The following is a 17,842-nucleotide window of genomic DNA, read 5'->3' as shown; positions in this document are numbered from 1 at the left end:
TGCATTTTAATTTTATGTAATTGCAGTGTGAGCTACAAAAAAATCCTCACTCCTGGTGTGCAAATCCTTGTTTTCACCCAGCTCCTCTGAGCGTTGCCAAAGCTCCTGTCAGTCGCGTCCAGCTTTGAGGAGGAGATCACAAGAAGAGATGGCAACCAATTGTCATTGTCACTGCAGACAGGTTTAGCCAGGTGATTAAATGGCTGATTGGAAATGCACTAATTGATTATTTAGGTGATAGATAAGCTGTGTTTTGTATTTAATCAGCCATTTTATGTTCACTACAAAGAGCAGCAGTGATGCTCCAGTGGCTGGGAGATGGGTGTGTTATTGCTGTTCAAAACTATGGGGAAAGAGTTGAATATGCTGGGAAGAGGTGGGAAGGGGTAATTTGTGTGGGAATGGGATGAGTGGAGGTTTAGGATCACAAGAACCTACACAGAAATCCCTTGCAGAGCTGGCAGTGTTTCCAGTGGAATGGCAGGGCAATGGGATGGACAGGGTGTGTTTATTCCTGCAGAATCCCAGCTCTGTGGCTGAGTTTTGACCCTACATGGTGGTAAGTCTGCACCCTGTCCCAGCTCTCCTTTTCCCTGTGTCAGTGAAGGGATTGCTCTGCATCCTGGATCCTGTGGAATTCCTCACATGCTCACAGTCAGAGCAACTCTGCCCCTGGGATAGTGAGGGAGAGAGGTCTGGTGTGTTATTTAACAGCTACCCCTGCAATATTTAATAAAGACAATGCCAAGGATAAAATAAATTATTATAATTTAAATTCTCTTGTGCTTATAGAAGCACAACAGAAGATTGAGAACATTCATCACTCTCTATGCCTCAATAAGAAGTGTAGTCAAAATTTTTCCCAACCCTCTCCAGGTTCCCCAGCCAGTGTGCAGTTGCTTTGAGATCCCCATATGTTCACAGGTAACTTTAAATATTAAATTGATTTGGAAATTAATTTGGCAACACAAATTCCCATAGGATAGGGAAGTCAAGATCATCACCACCCCTGTTTAGAGCAGGTCATGATTAAGGCTAAGGTTAGAAATTCAGAACTTGATTTTTGACTGTAATTTAAATTTCCTCTCCCATCCTCCTGGCATACCACAGGAATATAGTTATTGCCCTACAGAAATTATAATTTTCCTAGTCTGGCATCCCAGTCCTGGCAGTGATCTACAGCAGATGCTCCAGCAGAAGCCAAAAACATTAGGAAGCAAATGGCAGTGAAATTCCATGCAGGAATGTCCTTGCTCCCAGGAGACACTTCTCCCACAGCAGGCTGGCTGGGTGGGAGGGGTATGGATCCATATAATTCACTTTTCCATGGTAGGAGGGAGAACATTTAGAGGTGCAGGACATCCCCGGTGTGTCCATGTGTGCCCCTGGTTGGATGCTCCTTGTCCAGCTCCATGTGGACCTGCCTGGGTGGCTGCAACCCTCCCAAGAGCACTGGGATATTTAAGATCTCCTGGTGTTTTAATATTTTTCTTGCATCCCTGGGGTTACTTTCTGTAAAAGCCACATCAGAGTTTTGCTCAGAGGAAGGGGGAGATGCAAATTCCAGAAGTGCCATTTGTGGGGACACAGTGAGAGGTGTCACCACAGTGGCTGGGGACACCACAGTGTGGGGAAGACCTTTGAGTCCACCTCTGCTCGTGTGTGCAGGGAGGGATGGGAATAACTCCCTGGTGTCCCGGGAATTCTGCACTCGTGACCCAGAGCCGTGTCCTGAGGGCTCCTGGCTCCTCTGGCAGCAGCAGCCGTGTGTCCCCTTGGATGGCTCCCTGCTCTTGTCATGATCCTTAATGCCACAGCTGCTCGCTTACACCAGGTCATCTGCTTTTATTAGTCCTGCCCCACCACCCACTGAAACTCAAACCAGCCTGGAGATCACTATCCACATCCAAAAATAGCATTTCTCTGGCCCCGCTCTTGCAGAGACCCGGGGAGCTCGGGGGTTTTCCTCCTTTTCTGATTCCCACTTGGGCTGGTTTCCCCCCTGCTGCCCCATGAAGGCTGGAGCAGCCTCCCTGGCAGCCGGGATCCTCGGGGGCACCGGCGTGCTGCTCTTCCTCGTCGCCTTTGGGACGGATTATTGGCTCCTGGCCACGGACACCTGCGGGGTCTTCGAGCATGAGAACAGCACTCTGAGCACCGCGGGGGTGAGCTCTGAAACCTTGTGCTTTGAAACAACTTAACCTAAATAACTTCAGATCTAAAATTTTGAAATCTGTGATAATATTTATGCTCAGTGAAAGTGACCTGCTAATGTAAAACGTCAGCCTGAGGTAAAACTTTAAATTCTTTAAAATCCAACGTGGCTTTTCTGTAATATTGAGCATTTTGACTGGAGTAAATCGTGTCTAGGAAGCATTAAGACAGCACCTCTGTAATCTGGCAGATATGAACATTAGAGAATGAAAGGCAAAAATGTAAGAGCTTTAGCTGTTGACAGCATTTCCCTCTAAAGACAAAAGATATCTCCTGATATTTGCCATTAAAAGATTTCTCCCTCTGTAGTTTGTTCATTTAAAACTAGTTCACGTTTAAAAGTGTGGGCCTTGGCAATCACTTCCATCTGAAGTGGTACAGCTGCAGCACAGACACCAAAGTAAAGTGAACATCAGACACAGAGCAGAGCAGACAGGCTCCTGCCCATCTGACCAGTGGCCTGGATATCCTCAGAGGAAGCTTTATATAGGATTTTAGTTAGCAGGAAATGTAATTTTCAAGGGACAGCTTGATATTTTAGTCCTAAGGGCTGGTGTCACTTGTTTATAGATCCCTCAAGTTGGATTCTTGCTGCACTTGCTGTTGTCTAACTCTTCAATGAAATAACAACCAGATCAGTTCCTCGAGCCACCCACTCCCCCGAAATGTTTTTGTGCCAATCAATGTGTGGTTTCCATTACAAAATGACAGGAAGATCCTCGTTGTGTGCAGACTTTTTGTTACTTCAAAGTTCAATCCAATTAGGTTTGATTTTTTTCCTGGTGCAGTGAGTCACCCTGGGTAGGCATCATGATGCCAGCAAGAAATATTTTTTCTTTCATTTCAGAATCCCATAATCAAATGTAGGGCACTGTTTGCTTGAGTCATGGTTCCAAATGACTTTCCTGACTAAAAAAAAAAAAATTATGATGGAAAAAATGCCAGGAGAAGTGAAACAGAAAACAGGGTCTTTCGTTTCAAGCAGCTCAGTAAAGCCTGGGGATGGCAGAGACAGAGAAGTGCCACTTGTTTTTCGTGCACTTGGGAAGTGACAGTGTTAATTGTTTCACATTTTAGTTGTTTTTAAAAGTGGAGAGAGCAGAGGTGATGCACTGCATGACACAAATAAGCATCTCAAACATTTCAGAGATGCTCTTGGCCAAGACTGGGGAGCCTGATGCTGAGGCAGTGACTTCAAAAGCACCAGGCAGAAATAGGAACTGCTCTTACTCTTCCCTCTGAGCTATTTTATTTCTATTTCAGATACTGTTTCTATTATTTCTATTTCTGTTACTGGTTGTGGATAACAGGCTCTGTTTTTACCTTCTCTGCCCTTTCTTAAACTGTCAAATCCTGTCCCTTACAGATAAGGATGGGCTGAGTATCTGGCAAGCCCAGTGAAATGTGCTGTGGATGCACCAAGTCAGAGCCACCAGCTGAGGAAGTTTCAGGGCTGAACGTTCCCCTTGTCATAGTCAGGGTTTTATCCTGAAAGTAAAAGGAGAATCAGGTCAGAGCTCTGGAAGCTGCTACAAGGTGATGCATAAAAACACCGAGGCCAGGGGAGCAGAAGATCTCTGGGGAGAGCTCAGAGCCCCTTCCAGGGGCTCCAGGAGAGCTGGAGGGGACTGGGGACGAGGGATGGAGAGACAGGACAAGGGGCAATGGATTTCCATTGCCAGAGAAATATTGGAGAGAAATTCTTCCCTGTGAGGCCCTGGCACAAGGTGCCCAGAGCAGCTGTGGCTGCCCCTGGAACCCTGGCAGTGCCCAAGGCCAGGCTGGACAGGGCTTGGAGCAACCTGGGACAGTGAAAGTGTCCCTGCCCATAGTAGGGGTGGCACTGGATGGGCTTTAAGGTCCCTTCCACCCAAACCAATTAACCTGTGACAGGATAAGTACCTCTAGCACCTCCCTGTTGAGTCCCATCTCCTTTCTGTGGCTCACAGAGGCCATTCCTCTATGGACATTCCCCATCCATCATAAAACTTAATTTTGTCACAGTCCTGTCTCCTTTACCAAACTGTCTGTGGGGAAGATAAAGCTGGTTTTGAGGATAATTTTAATAAGTTCTTTGGTAAATCTTCCATGACTGGACTTTGCAGTATTGTGCCTTCAGGAAAGACCAAAATCTTGTGCTTACAGGTCTGGTCTGGGGGTTGGAGGAAGGTGTTTGAGGAACAGAACACACCCAGAAGGCCCAGCTCCCTGAAATTCTCATCCAGCTCTGGCCAGCAGGGGTTTAAAAACAGGAGAAAAGGAGGCAAATGGTTTGTGCAGCTCTGCAGGACAATTTGTTGTCAGAACATTTTGTAGCTGTGTCACAGCAGAAAGTCAAGGACAGCAGCTCCTCTGTGTTCCACAATCCCTCCAAAACTGACTCAAAAAACAAAGGAAAACCCCATAAAAAATTAAATCAACATTTTTCTAACTGAAGCATCCACTCTTTGTACTATGATGTTCCCTGTTTTAGCCTGAACTTTCATTCCTCCCCAGGCTGAAACTCCAGCAGAGGCTGGGAAGGAGATCCTCACTTTCCACCACGAGGGTTTCTTCTGGCGGTGCTGGTTCTTTGGTGAGGGCCACCCTGAGAGCATCTGGACCTTCTGGTACAGTGAGTACAATGCCACCACTCCCTCTCCTCAGCATTCCATCCCAGCTTAATGGGAAACAAACGCAGGAAGCGCTCCCAGGGATGAGGAGACAGTTTTTACTTCATTTTTGTCATTCTTCTGTCAAAAGCAAAGCTGGCTCACTCTTTTTGTGCCCTTTCTGTGCACATTTTTTTGACTTGGATTTTGCTTTCACAGGGCTGTTCACCAAAGTGTTGCAACCTCATGAGGCCATTTAATTGATCACCTACAAAGTTATGTGAAGTGGTGGCTTCCACCAGCAAGGAGATGCTGATCCTTCCTCCTCCTCCCTCCCAATACCTCTTGATGCTTGTGTTCAGCAAAGTTCTGTAGATGTGAGGCCATTCCCTTCCCAGCATCGCTCTTCTGTCCCTGTTTTCTGCCTTCCAGGTGCTCAGCATTCCCAGCTCCCACTGGTTTCAGCGCTGGGAAGGCTGGACCTGCACATTCGTGGTGTCCCTGAGTGCTCAGGATCAGTGGTGGAAAGCCATTTTATTTTATGTTCTCACCTTTTTTACTTTTTAAGATCATTGAAATTACACTTGAGAATGAATAGAGAGGGATGCTAAATTCTTTTTTTTTTTTTTGAAAACACATTCACTCTTTAAAAACAAATTGAAGGAAGGGATAAAACCTGTTCTGTGACCCTGGCTGGTGCCACCCTGGTGTCCTCGTGCAGTGAAGGGCTGGCCCAGTGAACCAGGTGCTCCCACCAGGAACAGGAAAGGAGTGGGACCACACCAGGACACACCTGGCACCAGCCCTGCTGGGAGCCACAACTCTACAGTAGGATTTGGGACAACCCACCCCATATTTTAAATAAGTTCTGCGAAGGCTTTAAGCACCACAAACACCTTGGCCCTGTGCCCACCGAGGCCTCGATGGAAGATGTTCCTGAGGCTGTGGAGCAGCACAATCACCTCAGAGGCCACTTCCCTGCAAATAATGCAGGTTCCCACACTAAATCCACTCTGCAGTGATTAAAATTTCAAATGACTTCGCTGTCCCCCAGCCCCTGACCTGTTTCCTGTAAAATCTTGCAGGAATGCTTCCCGCCACCGCTCAACAATGGGAGGTTTTTCACCCAGGAAATTTGTGATAAAAAAGGACAGGCTTGAGACAGGGAATTTGCTGCCGAATTACATTATATGGAAATACATAACATAATTTTACCTGAAGTAAAATGAGTCACTCTGATAACTGGCAAATTTTTTGCTACTTCTTTAGGTATTTATTATAATAGGATTGATCATGGCAAATTAATTTGCTGCTCTTGTGGATGTAATAATTAATTCAATAGGTATTCCATAGTCAATTTAGCATGAACTAATGTCCACCTATTATAAAGTGCTCCTTTGAGCTGGGGAACATATTTAAATAAGTGGCCAACCATTAATTAATTCATTTAACATTCATTCTATTACTGTTAATCATGATAAGCCTCAGTGGTATTAATATTGATGGGGCACTTCCATTCTAATTGTGCTTTTCCTTCTCACCAGCTGGAGGTCTTGGAAGTGCCTTGTTCTGGTACCCAAATATTTTGACCCTTCCAGGTGGTCAGGCACATTGTCTGGAGGAAAACAGCAGTAAGATTATTGACAGTGACTTCAGTTGTTTCATCTTTCATGATTTTTGTCCACCTCAGAGTCAGGTTATGAAGATGAGAAGATGTGTAAGAAGCAGTCTCAGATCCTCTGATATCTCTCCTCTTTTATAATTATTATTTCTATTTTTATTTTTCTCTTTAACCAAGATTTATTTTATTTTTTCTCTCCCCAGCCTTCTGATTTCACTGAGGGTTTTGCACAACAACACATCACCATCTCAGCACTGTAACTGATTCTGCAGGAAATAAAAGCAAACTGGGATTTAATTCTTCTTTTCCTTTGTCTTTTCCAGCCAGCCAAGCACACCCCAAGTTCTGCATGCATGGCTACCTCTTCCCCATGCCCATTGCTGTGGGACCTTTCCCCCATCCCTCCTATGACACAACTGCAGGTGAGTTTCCTTCCTTCCTTCTCCCCCAGCAGCTCCTTTTCCAAGGGATCAGGCAGAGATCTGGGATGTGTGTCAGGTTCTCCTGTGGTGAATTCACACGTCCAAGACCTCAGGACAGCTCCTTCAGGAGTCATTCCTGCTGGGTTGGCTGCCCAAGCCCACCTGGAGGGGTTCCCCCACGCTGTCTCCTCCAGCCTGGCGTGCTGGGATGGGCTGAGCTCCCTCCCACGGGGCCCAGCTCCTGCTCCAGGGAGCCAGGCAGGAGGATAAATCCATGCTCCCCATCTCCTCTCTCTTTGGGAGGAGCTGGAGCCACCCAAACCCAGCCTGAGTGCTGACTCCATCCCAGAATTGGTTTCCTGGGATAGCTCAGGTGCTGGTTTGTTGCAAGACAAAATAAACAAGCACTGGAAAATCAGTTAAAGACCAAATTGTTAGAAAATCCACGTAAGTGACTGGCTTATTTTTAAAGCAATGAACACTACACAGTTGGAGAGCTTCCTTTCAACCGGGTCCCTTTTTATTTATGTTTCTCTATATTTTCCAAGTTCTTTAATGAATCAGTTGCTGTTAGGAATTTTAATTTGCTAAATTGGTGGCAGCAGTTAGAATTAATTCAATGATCTTTTTTTGAAATGAATTGATTTCTTTAAATAGTGTGCATCAGTCTGCCTTGCCTCCGGGGATGCAGGGCAGACATTCTGCACAAACAAACATCTTGACCTTTTCCTTAGCCTTTAGTGGTACCTTTTTTTAGTTTTATTTTATTTTTTTTTCTATGAGAAATTAATTAAAAAAAAAATATTGTCAGTAGGAGCGTGTGAGGAAGGGCAGCTCATTTCTTTGGCTGCGCAGAATTCCTGCCCTGGGGAACGCTCCGTGGTGCCAAATGGATCCGAGGGAGCTGTGCAGGGAGGAGGAGGAGGAGCTGGTGCGGGATGAGCAGCGGGATTGCTCCTGCTCGGGACAGACGTGCACAGCTCGGAATGATCCCGGCTGGGAATGATCCTGCTGATAAACACACTCTCACTGTTTTTTCCATCCTAACCAAGGGCGCTGGAGCATCTGTCCCTGCCTGTCAGCCCCGGGGCCATCTCGGTGTCCCAGAGCTCTTTTCCCACCCCGGTGGTTCTGGGGATGTGGGGGATGCACCCGGGCTCTGCCTGTGCCCGTCACCTCGGGGCTGGCTCAGCCCCTCCGCATTTCGGGCAGGGGGCCCCGGGCTCTCCCCTGCCCCAATCTCTGTGCATCCCTCGGATGCCACTTCTGTCCCTGGCACCTTTTCTTGCTGAGCAGCCCGTCCTCATTTGCAAAGGCTGACAAAGCAGGAGGCTGTCCACGGAGAGGGGTTCTCCAGCTATTACCTGCTCCGGAGATAATTCTGCCTTATCTGCATCCTCTTAGGCTCCCTGAGAGAAACGGGTGACGGGAGGTTAAACATGAAAATGAATTCTCTGGTTTTGGAGAGTTCAAGATACTTATCTCTCCCTAAGTGGCTCTCCTGACAAAATGGTTTCAAATGAGGAAAAGGCATCTTCTCTGTATCATTTTTCTTTCAAGTGTGAATCATTTCAGCACTACCCACTTGCTCGTGCTCGGCTTAAATCGAGCTGGAGCTTCTGGAGAACACCTGGCAGGGCGAGATGTGGTGGTCCAAGGGATCAGATAAATCAGGGGATGGGGAGCAGGGTGTCAGAGGGTCTCTGCTGGAGGACCCTGATACCTTTGCATAAGGTTTATGGCAGTGTGTGCAAGACACTTGGCTACTGGGAGGCTTGAATTAGTGAGCTACATCCCATCCTGTTCCATCTGGTGGGATGTGATGGACCAAGCTTGCTCAGCTCTGCCTGGGGTGGCTGTGTGAAGTCACAGCCAAACCCAAATTCCTTGGATGGACAGGCAGCTGCTCTCCTGCCCCATTCTCTTTCCCAGAGTCATTAATGGGGGAACTCTTGAGCTCCTGTTTTCCCCGCAGTCCTGCTAGCAAACACTGCTTTTATTTTAAACCAGGAGCCTGGCACCTTCCCGAAGTGTTAATTAAAGTGGAACAAAGCTGTGGTCTGAATCCACCTCTCCAAATTTTGCTATTTTCTTTCCTTTCTTGCCAAGCTTTTCCACCCTTCCCCAGCACAGCTAAGAGTGGTGTCCTTTCCTCCCACCCTCTTTTTTTGTGTGCTTCCCTGGCAAACCTTCCCAACCCTTTGGCCTCATTCCAGTGCCATTCTGCAGGGCATGACATTCCCCCTGAGCCCGTGGCTGTTCCAGGTGCCCTGGCAAAGCCGGAGCCTCAGCTCTGCCTGACCCAGCAGCATCACAGGTTGTTGTTTTTTACTGTTGCTAAAGCAGGAGTTAAACGTGGCATCATTAAGAAAAAAGATTTCTGAGGTTGAAATGTCCCTCTTTGCCTCTCCTTTCACTGGCTGTGCTCCTGTTGCAGTGTACAGAGGATTTTGGACGGCGTTCATCCTGCTGGCCGTGGCCGCCGGGCTCGTGGGGGGGCTCCTGCTGGTGTGTGGGGTCCCCTTCTCCAGCCCCCACTCCTACAAAGTTGGGGGAGGATTCCTGCTGCTCTCAGGTGAGGGGACAGGGCTGGGCCTGGGTGGCTTTGGAATGGGGGCAGGTGGGGATGAAGTGCTGCCGTGGGAGATGGGGCTCTGAGGGGAGCAGAAATGATTATTTCCCTCTTCCCCACTGGAATTTAACCCCTGGGAGCTCTGAGCAACCTGGCCCAGTGGAAGGTGTCCCTGTCTGTGCCCTTTATGGTCTTTATGCCCTCATTTATGGTCCCCTTCCAACCCAAACCATTCTGTGATTCCATCATTCTGTGCTCAGCCAGGCTTTAGCACAATAGTCCTTAGTCCTAGCAGGGCTGAGGTTTTTGAAAATCACTTTGTTTTTACTGCTCCTGTATGCAACCCTTTTATTTCAGTAAAGCCTGCAGGTGTGTTAAGTCTGGGCAGCATCAGCCCTGCTCAGTTCCCCAAAGTCAGGCTTTGCATTTGGGCTGCTCCTCTGCTGTTAGCTTTGATAGAGCTGGAAACCCACAGAGGGATGAAAGGCAAACCCCATGATCCAAAATGGGAGGGCTGGCTTAAGGAGACCTGAAAAGATGAAACGATGGCACTGCAGGAAAATGAATTAAAAATAGGCATTTATTCATTTTTTCCCACTGCTGTTACCAGTGATTCCACTGAATTATCACTTGGGCTTTTTCCTTTTCTGTATTTGAGAGGAATAACTGGCTTCAATATTAGAAATACTTGATTTATACCAGTGACTCAAACTCAGAAAAAAGCTCTTTTATGACTCAAGCAGCCACAGGCTGGAGCTCAGTTGAGCTGCGCCAAGTGAAGAACTTGGTAATGAAATCAGGTCTTTCTCTGAAAAACCCCTGCTTAATTGCAGATCCTTCACCAGCTCCTGCTGCCTCATAATAAACATCAGTGAAAATATTTAACAAGAAAGGCTCTGATATTGACCCATGTCCCCAGCTGCCACATCTACACAACTTCTAAATTCCTCCAAGGATCGTCATTCTACCCCTGCCCTGGGCAGCCTGTGGCAGAGATGGACAAGGCTTTCCATGAAGAAATTCCTGCTGCTCTCCACCCTGAGCCTCCCCTGGCCCAGCCTGAGGCCATTCCCTCTCCTGTCCCTGTTCCTGGGAGCAGAGCCCAACGTCCTGTCAGGAGCTGTGCAGAGCCACAAGGTCCCCCCTGAGCCCCTTCCCAGCTCCCTCAGCCCCTCCTGGGGCTCCGCTCCCTTCCCTGGCCTTGCTCCAGCCCCTCAATGTCCCTCTGGTTGTGAGGGTCCCCGAGCTGCCCCCAGCACTGGAGGTGCCCCAGCAGTGCCAGCACAGGGGACAGCACTGCCCTGATCCCCTGGACACCATTCCTGACCCAAGCCAGGTGTCCCTGGCCTCTTGCCCACCTGGGAACCCCTGGGCTCATGTCCAGCTGCTGGCACCAGCCCCCCTGAGCCTTTTCCATAAACAAGCCTGTAGTTTTCCATGGGGTTGTTGTGATCCCATAATGGACAGTAATCCAAGGGCTGTACCCAGGCAGGAAGCTTTCCCTCCCCATGTGTAGTCCAGGCTCCCAGCAGGAAGCAGATGTCCCTGAGGAGTGTGTCCAGCCTGCACATTGGGCACAAATATCACAGAAAAGGATGCCGAGTAATACTCAACTGTCTTCCGTTTCTTTTTCTTTTTTTTCTTTTTCTTCATTGTTTTTCCACTTTATTTGACTACTCCTTGATTAAAAGGCTGGGGCTTCGAATGTGACACTTTTTGGAAGAGCTGATTATGCATCACATAAACCTCTTGGCATTAGACAAAGATGCTGCTGTTAAAATTGAAGTTTGTATTAATGCAGCTTCAATCTGAACAGCAATCATTGTTATTAACAGTCATTCGGGGGAACGAGTTCAGCTGGAAGACACTTCCTGCTATATTTTCCACTCAAATGATAGCAGAAGGATTCAATGTGTTTTTCAGCAAAGTTTTTTTAGTGTTTCAACTGATCCTTTTCTTTGTGGGGGCTTATCCTGATCTCAGACCTCTGGATCCTGCTTGGATGGATTTGGGTTGCATCCTTCCATGGTTATTTTCTCGTTATCCCTTCTAAAAATATTTTGCATAATTGCACTAAGCAGTAGGAACAATGGATTTAACACAGGCTGGAGTCCCCAGCCATCCCTTTCCTTAGGAAAGCGGGATGAGCAGGGAGGATGCAGGAGAAAGCGCCTCTTGTCTTCTAATCATGGCCTGCAGGTCAGTGTTAATTAACCTCCCTTGCAGAAAGGATCTCTCCTTGAGGAAGTGTGAAAAAGCTGGCAATCTGCAGAGTGGGAATGTGGTCTGGCAGCAGGAATGGGAGATGGAGCACCAGGACTGTGGGATGTCCCAGCCTCGCAGGGAGCCCTTCACCAGCAGCTTTGTGCTGCCCACCACCTCCCTACTTTTGGGAGAAGTTGTGGTTATTCACTGCAAAATGACGTCACTTTTCCCACCAAAAGGCTCTAAAGACACCCCTGGTGCAAATGCATTCCCAGACATTTATGGATGACCGTCCTGAGGAGGGTTGTGTGTCCATCTGTGGCTGGGGGAATCCAGGGCCGAAGGCTGAGGGTTGTTCTGGCTCAGCTGGATCCCTTTGGATTCCCCCTGAGATGCCTTTTATTTACTGTACATTCCAGAGGGCAAATCTGACTGTGCCAGCTCCAAAAACCAATGGACTGCTCTGGGAGGTGTTTCTGAGAGCCCTTCCAAAGCAGTGAAGCCATTTCTCTGGATTTCCTCCACTGGGTGACTCTGGAAAGAGCCAAAGCCAATCTGACATTTGCTGGTGCTGCCTTTGCAGCTGAGGCCATTTTCTGAGGAGTTTTCCCTGCCAGCCTTCTCCCAAAAGCACCTGGAATCCATGAGGCAAGAGCCAGTGTGCTGCTTTCCTCCCAGCATTTGCCGTCTTGGAATGAGCTTCTAAAGGGTGGAAGATCCTGCCTGGTGCTGGAGTGTCCCCTTGTTTCATTAGTTGTGGCTAATTGTCACTAGAATGTCACCAAGAGGGCTGGGTGAGCTCTGTGCTGCAGCTTCTGGAAGCTCTTTGAGTTGCTGAGACAATTTTGCTTGTGGTCCTTCCTTTTTTCCTACCTTGTGCCCCTCGGTTTTCTTTCCCTTTGGGCATTTTAGAGACCAAACATAGAACTGCAGCACAGGTTGCCCAAAGAGGCTGTGAATGCCCCATCCCTGGAAGTGTTCCAGGCCAGGCTGGATGGAGCTTGGAGCCACCTGGGATGATGGGACACATCCCTGCCCATGGTGGGACCAACCTGTTCTTCAGCATGAACCAACAGCATGGGAAAAAAGGCAGATTTCCCAGTCCTGTGAGTTAAAGTGCTGGATTTTTTGCTCAGATCCTGTTTCCCAAATGGAGCAGCTCCACTTTGGCAGTCTCAGGCTCCCCACGTGCAGTGAAGCTGACAGTTATGGAGGGGCAGCTGAAGGTCACCCCTCCATTTCGCTGTTATTAACATCCTTAAGAGGCAACGAGCGAGAGAGGAGAGCGAGTCAAAGTTCATTATTCTCCTAATTAGCAGATTACACAAAAATTCAGTAGCTTCCCCAGAATAAGAGTTAAAGATTGAGTTCACTCACCTGTCCCCACAATTAGCAGCTATAAAGGTGTCACAAGGAAATAAAGTGAGAGAAAGGAAAAGCTCCACTTCAATTTGCCCGCACAGAAGACGCAGCTCCGTTGGGAGAGGGGGATGGAGCTCCAGGCTCCCAGATCTGCAGTGCACAAAGGAGGCAGATTTAATACCCCACTGCAATTTTCTGGCAATTAGCCCCTCCCTAGAAGATGCCATTGACCTCATCAGTCTGGAGATGGAGTTTCGCAGTTAATTTTTCCCAGTACCATCCTAATGAACAGAGGCAAAGAGGGACAAGAAGGCAAGGAAAGGAATCACTCGGGTAATTTTCCAGTGGAGAAAGCACAGGGATGCTGAGAGGAGCATGGGATGAGGTTTGATGAGGTCTTCACTTACCCAAACCCAATACACACCCTCTGTCTTGGGTGTGGGTGCCAATGCCAGTGTCCTATTTCAGACAGAAAATTAGATTTTTTCAGTTTTTCATTTCGCTGCCCAAAGCAGGAAGGAATCTGTCTCTCTACATCCAAAGCTGTCAGGAAACAAAGATAATTTCTGCTCTGTCCCACACTAAAAGCCCCAGAAAGGAGGGAGCAAAGTGAAACCTGTTCAACAGATGAAAAATCCCAAATACAACAGCATTTTTAAACAAAAATGCCAAACACTTTAGTAATGTAGGAGTGAAACATCCTGATTTTCTCATGATGAAGAGGCTGCTGATGGCTGTAAGTGTGACAAATTTTAGGCAGGTTCAGGTACATTTGTGATTGCTCCAAACATGCATTTCTGGCTGAGCAGATTTTGGTGAGCTGCCCTTCCTGAGCTCCCACCATCCTTTGGCTGCACCTGCCCTCCTGATTTTCTCTTCCCACCGAGGACATTGTGTAAATCCCAGGGATTCTTCATCACTCCGCTGTAATTATTCCAGGGAAGAAGGCTGCTTGCTTTACATATTCTTGTCATTTGCCCAGAGTGTGAAAACATTCTTAATTTAGATGCCATGGCCATGCCATCACCTCCAGTACCTGTTTAATAATAAATCCTTCCGTGCCAAGACCTGGAGCTTCTCCTGAGGCCAGAGGAGGGACCAATCCCCATTCCTTGTCTCCTGAAGGGGTTGGGGATGGTGCCACCCACACGTGGGACTTCCCACACCCTCCTCAGTAAGAACTGGAAGGTTTTGATCTGATTACTTCAAAAAACGAGACTTAGGCCATATAAATTGTCCTGGGAGAAATCAGCACAGAATTCCTGGTTATTTAAAGCAAAATTCCAAAGTACATTTCCATACCCACGTTCTCCGTCCCACCGGGGCTGCGCTTTCATTTGCGTCTCTTACGGTAGGTATTATAAGTTAATGAAATAGAAATTGATCTTTAAAGGAGCACTTTTCAAGGTTCAGTTGCTATCTAATTAATTTAATTTTAAATTACATCAGTAATAAAGACTTAATTGCCTTCTTATCAATACATTGTATTTTGTAAAGGACATGCGACTATTTGAACACACCATCGCTTTCTTATAGTAGAATAATTGGTATTTTAAGCATACAACTATCATAGTAAGTGTAAAATATTTATTTGTGCACTTAATTTCAAGTGGTATCAAAACCTCAATGAACATGCAAATGTTCCAGCAGCTGCTGTTTAACTCCTTGCCTGCCTCTCCAGGAAAAACAGGGACTCCTCCACATCAGGGAGAATGGCTGGAATTTCAGTGTGGGGTGATGTAAAGAACATTTGTATGGCTACACCAATTTTTGATTGGCAAGATTGCATCTTTTTAGGGCATGGGAGGCAGTTCAGGAAATGTGACAGCTTAGGGTGGGGAACTGCAACTTCTGTCTCCCTCCTAGTGAGGACTTTGAAGCCTCTTACCTTCATGTGAGTCTTATTTTTGTCTCTGAGATGTTTTTATAACCATTATAAACAGAATCGCAGTAAAACACGGATGTGTTTTCTCTGACTGAAGATTCAGTAACCTCCCTAAGCAGATAAATCAACGTCAATCTTTACTCCTTTCCTTAGCTCAAAAGCTGGATTTTGGAGTATATAAGCTGCCAGGAAGAATAATTAAATACACCACAACTACCTTTGATTTAAAAATGGCAAGGGGAGAAATTAAATCTTGCAGAAGCCACAACACATCCACAGAACTGTGTGGTAACTTGTCAACTAAATTAATTTCGAGCAGTTCACTTCAACCATAAAAATAATATAAGCTGTGATGTATTTCTTTCATATGTGTGTGTGTATATCTATATGTTATACAGCACCATTTAAAAATAGCAGCTTCTACCTGTGAAGTAGCAAGATCAGATATTTCTGAGCTGCTTTCAGACCTGTCATCACACCGTCACTATTTAGCTTTAATAGATGTTGAGTTTAAAATGCACCATAGAAATATATATATTTTTTTAAAGATTCAGAGTTAATGAGATTTGGGCCACTCTAATTTTTTTCATCTGCTTCCAGCTTTGTGGCATAAGCTGCTGGAATAATTCTTGTTATTATTCTGGTATTTAGTAGCCCATCTAAGATTAACATCTCGTGGCTGTGTGCCCTTCCCACCCCATAATGTGCATAAACACTTTCAGAGCCTGCAGGCTCTGCTGGCTCTGGGGGTGGCAGTGCCAGAATTTTTCCACCAGCCCCAGGATTTATCATGGCATCTTTGTGTTCCTGGAGGGGATTGGCTATGACACTGCTTGCAAGGGTAGATAAAAAAAGGAAGAAGTGAGTTTTGGTGTCTCCTCATTAATCTCTGAGAAATAAAAGTGAAAAAGGTGAAACATCCCACCTTGGAGAGAGGAAGGCAGGTCCTTGCTGGGAACATCATCCCTGCTCGGGTGGTTTCTCCATGGCCTTATCCTGCTGAAACAGAGCCTTCAGAAAGTGCTGGTGGTCAAAGCAGGAGGTGTCAGAGGCAGGAACTGGTCACTGTGGTGTGGCCTCAGCTTCCACAGGAACCTGCAGAGCAGCATCAGCAGCAACAATTGTGCCACACACAGCTTTGGTGCAGAGCATGGATGAGAAGCTGTGGTGATCTTTTCTCACCTTCACTCCTGTACTCCCTGCCCAGACCATAACTCAGCTTCCTCTCTCTTCCCAGGAGGTTTGTTTCTCCTGCTCGTGTTTCTCTTTGTGATGTGGAAGGAGTTTGCAGCTGACTTTCAGAAGTACATCCTCCTGGAGAGGAGTGAGAGGTGCCTGGATGATGTCCCTGTGCACGTCTACTACGGGTGGTCCTTCATGTTCGCCGCCGCCGGGGTGCCCCTGGTGCTGCTCTCTGGACTCCTCTTCTTCCTGGTGGGCAGAGACATTGTGGATTCCCTGCAGTAAGACAAATGTGGGAAAGGCTTTGAGAAAATCGGCGATGCTCCTTGTAAAGAAACACACCCAAGTTTTGAGGGCTTGATGGTTTTTGTAGCTGTAATTGTGGGGATAGGTTACACTCACTCTCGTGGGGAGGCAGGGATGGAGCACTGAGCATCCACAGAATCCCAGGGTGGTTTGGGTTGGAAAGGACCTTAAAATCCAACATTTTCCAGCCCTGCCATGGACAGGCAGACCTTCCTCTATGCCACGTTGCTCCAAGCCCCACCCAACCTGGTCTTTGACACTTTCAGGCATGGGGTAGCCACAACTTCTCTGGGTACCCTCTGCCAGAGTCTCACAGCCAGGAATTCCTTTCCAATGTCCCATCTCCCCCTGCCCTCTGGCAGTGGAAAGCCATTCCTTGTGTCCTGTCCCTCCATCCCTTGTCCCCAGTCCCTCTCCAGCTCTCCTGGAGCCCCTTTAGGCCCTGGAAGGGGCTCTGAGCTCTCCCTGGAGCCTTCTCTCCAGGTGAGCCCTCCCAGCTCTCCCAGCCTGGCTCTGAGCACTGCCCATCCCAAACCAGCCCCAGCTGAACATCCAGCTCCAGCCTTTTTCCACTTTGGAGGTATTTCACTACATTGGTGGGGTTTGCACCAGTTTTTCACGCAGCCCAAGGGAAAGCAGCTCTCTGTCAGCAGAGCTCCACATCCATATTCAGCAGAGCTGGAGTTTTACAGCATTCCCAGCATCCTGGTTTCTTGTAAAAGGAAATCGAATCTGGCTGCGATGGTGCAAGCAATAATGTCTATTTCTAAAAAGCAATTAAGGATGATTTTTTTTCTTAGCCAGCTCTAATTGACGTCAAAGGACAACCATTTTAATGGGATGTCGGGAAACATGAGAAACTTTTTTCTTCCTTAAAAGCCCTGATTCTGAAGATACAAATGTACCTGGACATAACCTAACTTTCAATAAGGGAATAAACCAATTTCTGTGGCTTGAAACATAACATGAATTAATTAGTGTTTCTTTACAGCAATGCTTTGCTCTGCATTTAATATTTTCCCTGGATGCAGTTTTGTGGGGATTCCCAATTCAAAAACTGAAAGGTGATGCTGGTTGAGGGAAAAGGGGGGAGGACAATAGCATGATATTGTGATATCACCTTGGTTTGCACCTGTGCCCCATCAGTTCTTCAAGTGGCAATTTCTCACTATAAATTTGTTTTGAATAACTTTTGTCCTTACCCTGAAGTGAATATTTTCCCTGGACACAGTTTGGGGAAGTTTCTCAACACAAAAACTGAATGATGGTGGGGAGCTGGAGGAACGGGAGTGGGGACAATAGCGCTGCTATTTGTTTTTGGCTTTGTTTTGGTCAGCCCTATCAGGCAGCTCAGCTGGGACCTTGTTGCATTCTATGGACACCTCACAAGAGTCAGATCTAAAATGACAAATAATACGACATTCAAATACATTTAAATTCTTGCAGTCACTCAGGCTGATGTGGCAGTGACCCTGCAAAGAG

The 17,842-nt window shown here is 47.0% G+C and overlaps 1 protein-coding gene and 1 long non-coding RNA gene across 3 annotated transcripts; one reads left to right on the top strand and one right to left on the bottom strand.

Annotated features, from left to right (window-relative positions):
* The first annotated feature begins 1,906 nt into the window (after window positions 1-1,906).
* On the top strand, window positions 1,907-17,500 carry LOC135304267 (transmembrane protein 182-like). The gene is made up of 5 exons (XM_064426515.1): window positions 1,907-2,165; window positions 4,711-4,828; window positions 6,750-6,848; window positions 9,286-9,423; window positions 16,110-17,500. Exons 1-5 carry the CDS (start codon window positions 2,013-2,015, stop codon window positions 16,337-16,339), a joined length of 738 nt encoding a protein of 245 aa, XP_064282585.1. The 5' UTR covers window positions 1,907-2,012; the 3' UTR covers window positions 16,340-17,500.
* LOC135304271 (uncharacterized) lies at window positions 12,389-16,251 on the bottom strand. Of its 2 annotated transcripts, XR_010365712.1 has the most exons (4): window positions 16,055-16,251; window positions 15,798-15,967; window positions 13,003-13,137; window positions 12,389-12,882 (listed from the first exon to the last, which is right to left on the bottom strand). It is a non-coding gene; the product is annotated as an uncharacterized LOC135304271 (long non-coding RNA). The 2 variants fall into 2 exon arrangements; XR_010365711.1 differs by having other exon boundaries at window positions 13,003-15,967.
* Window positions 17,501-17,842: the final 342 nt, after the last annotated feature.

The sequence above is a fragment of the Passer domesticus genome, chromosome 7 (assembly GCF_036417665.1).
Source record: "Passer domesticus isolate bPasDom1 chromosome 7, bPasDom1.hap1, whole genome shotgun sequence".
Classification (NCBI taxonomy): Eukaryota; Metazoa; Chordata; class Aves; order Passeriformes; family Passeridae; genus Passer; species Passer domesticus.
Note: the sequence above shows the minus strand (reverse complement) of the source record. Positions and strands in the feature narration are given on the sequence as shown.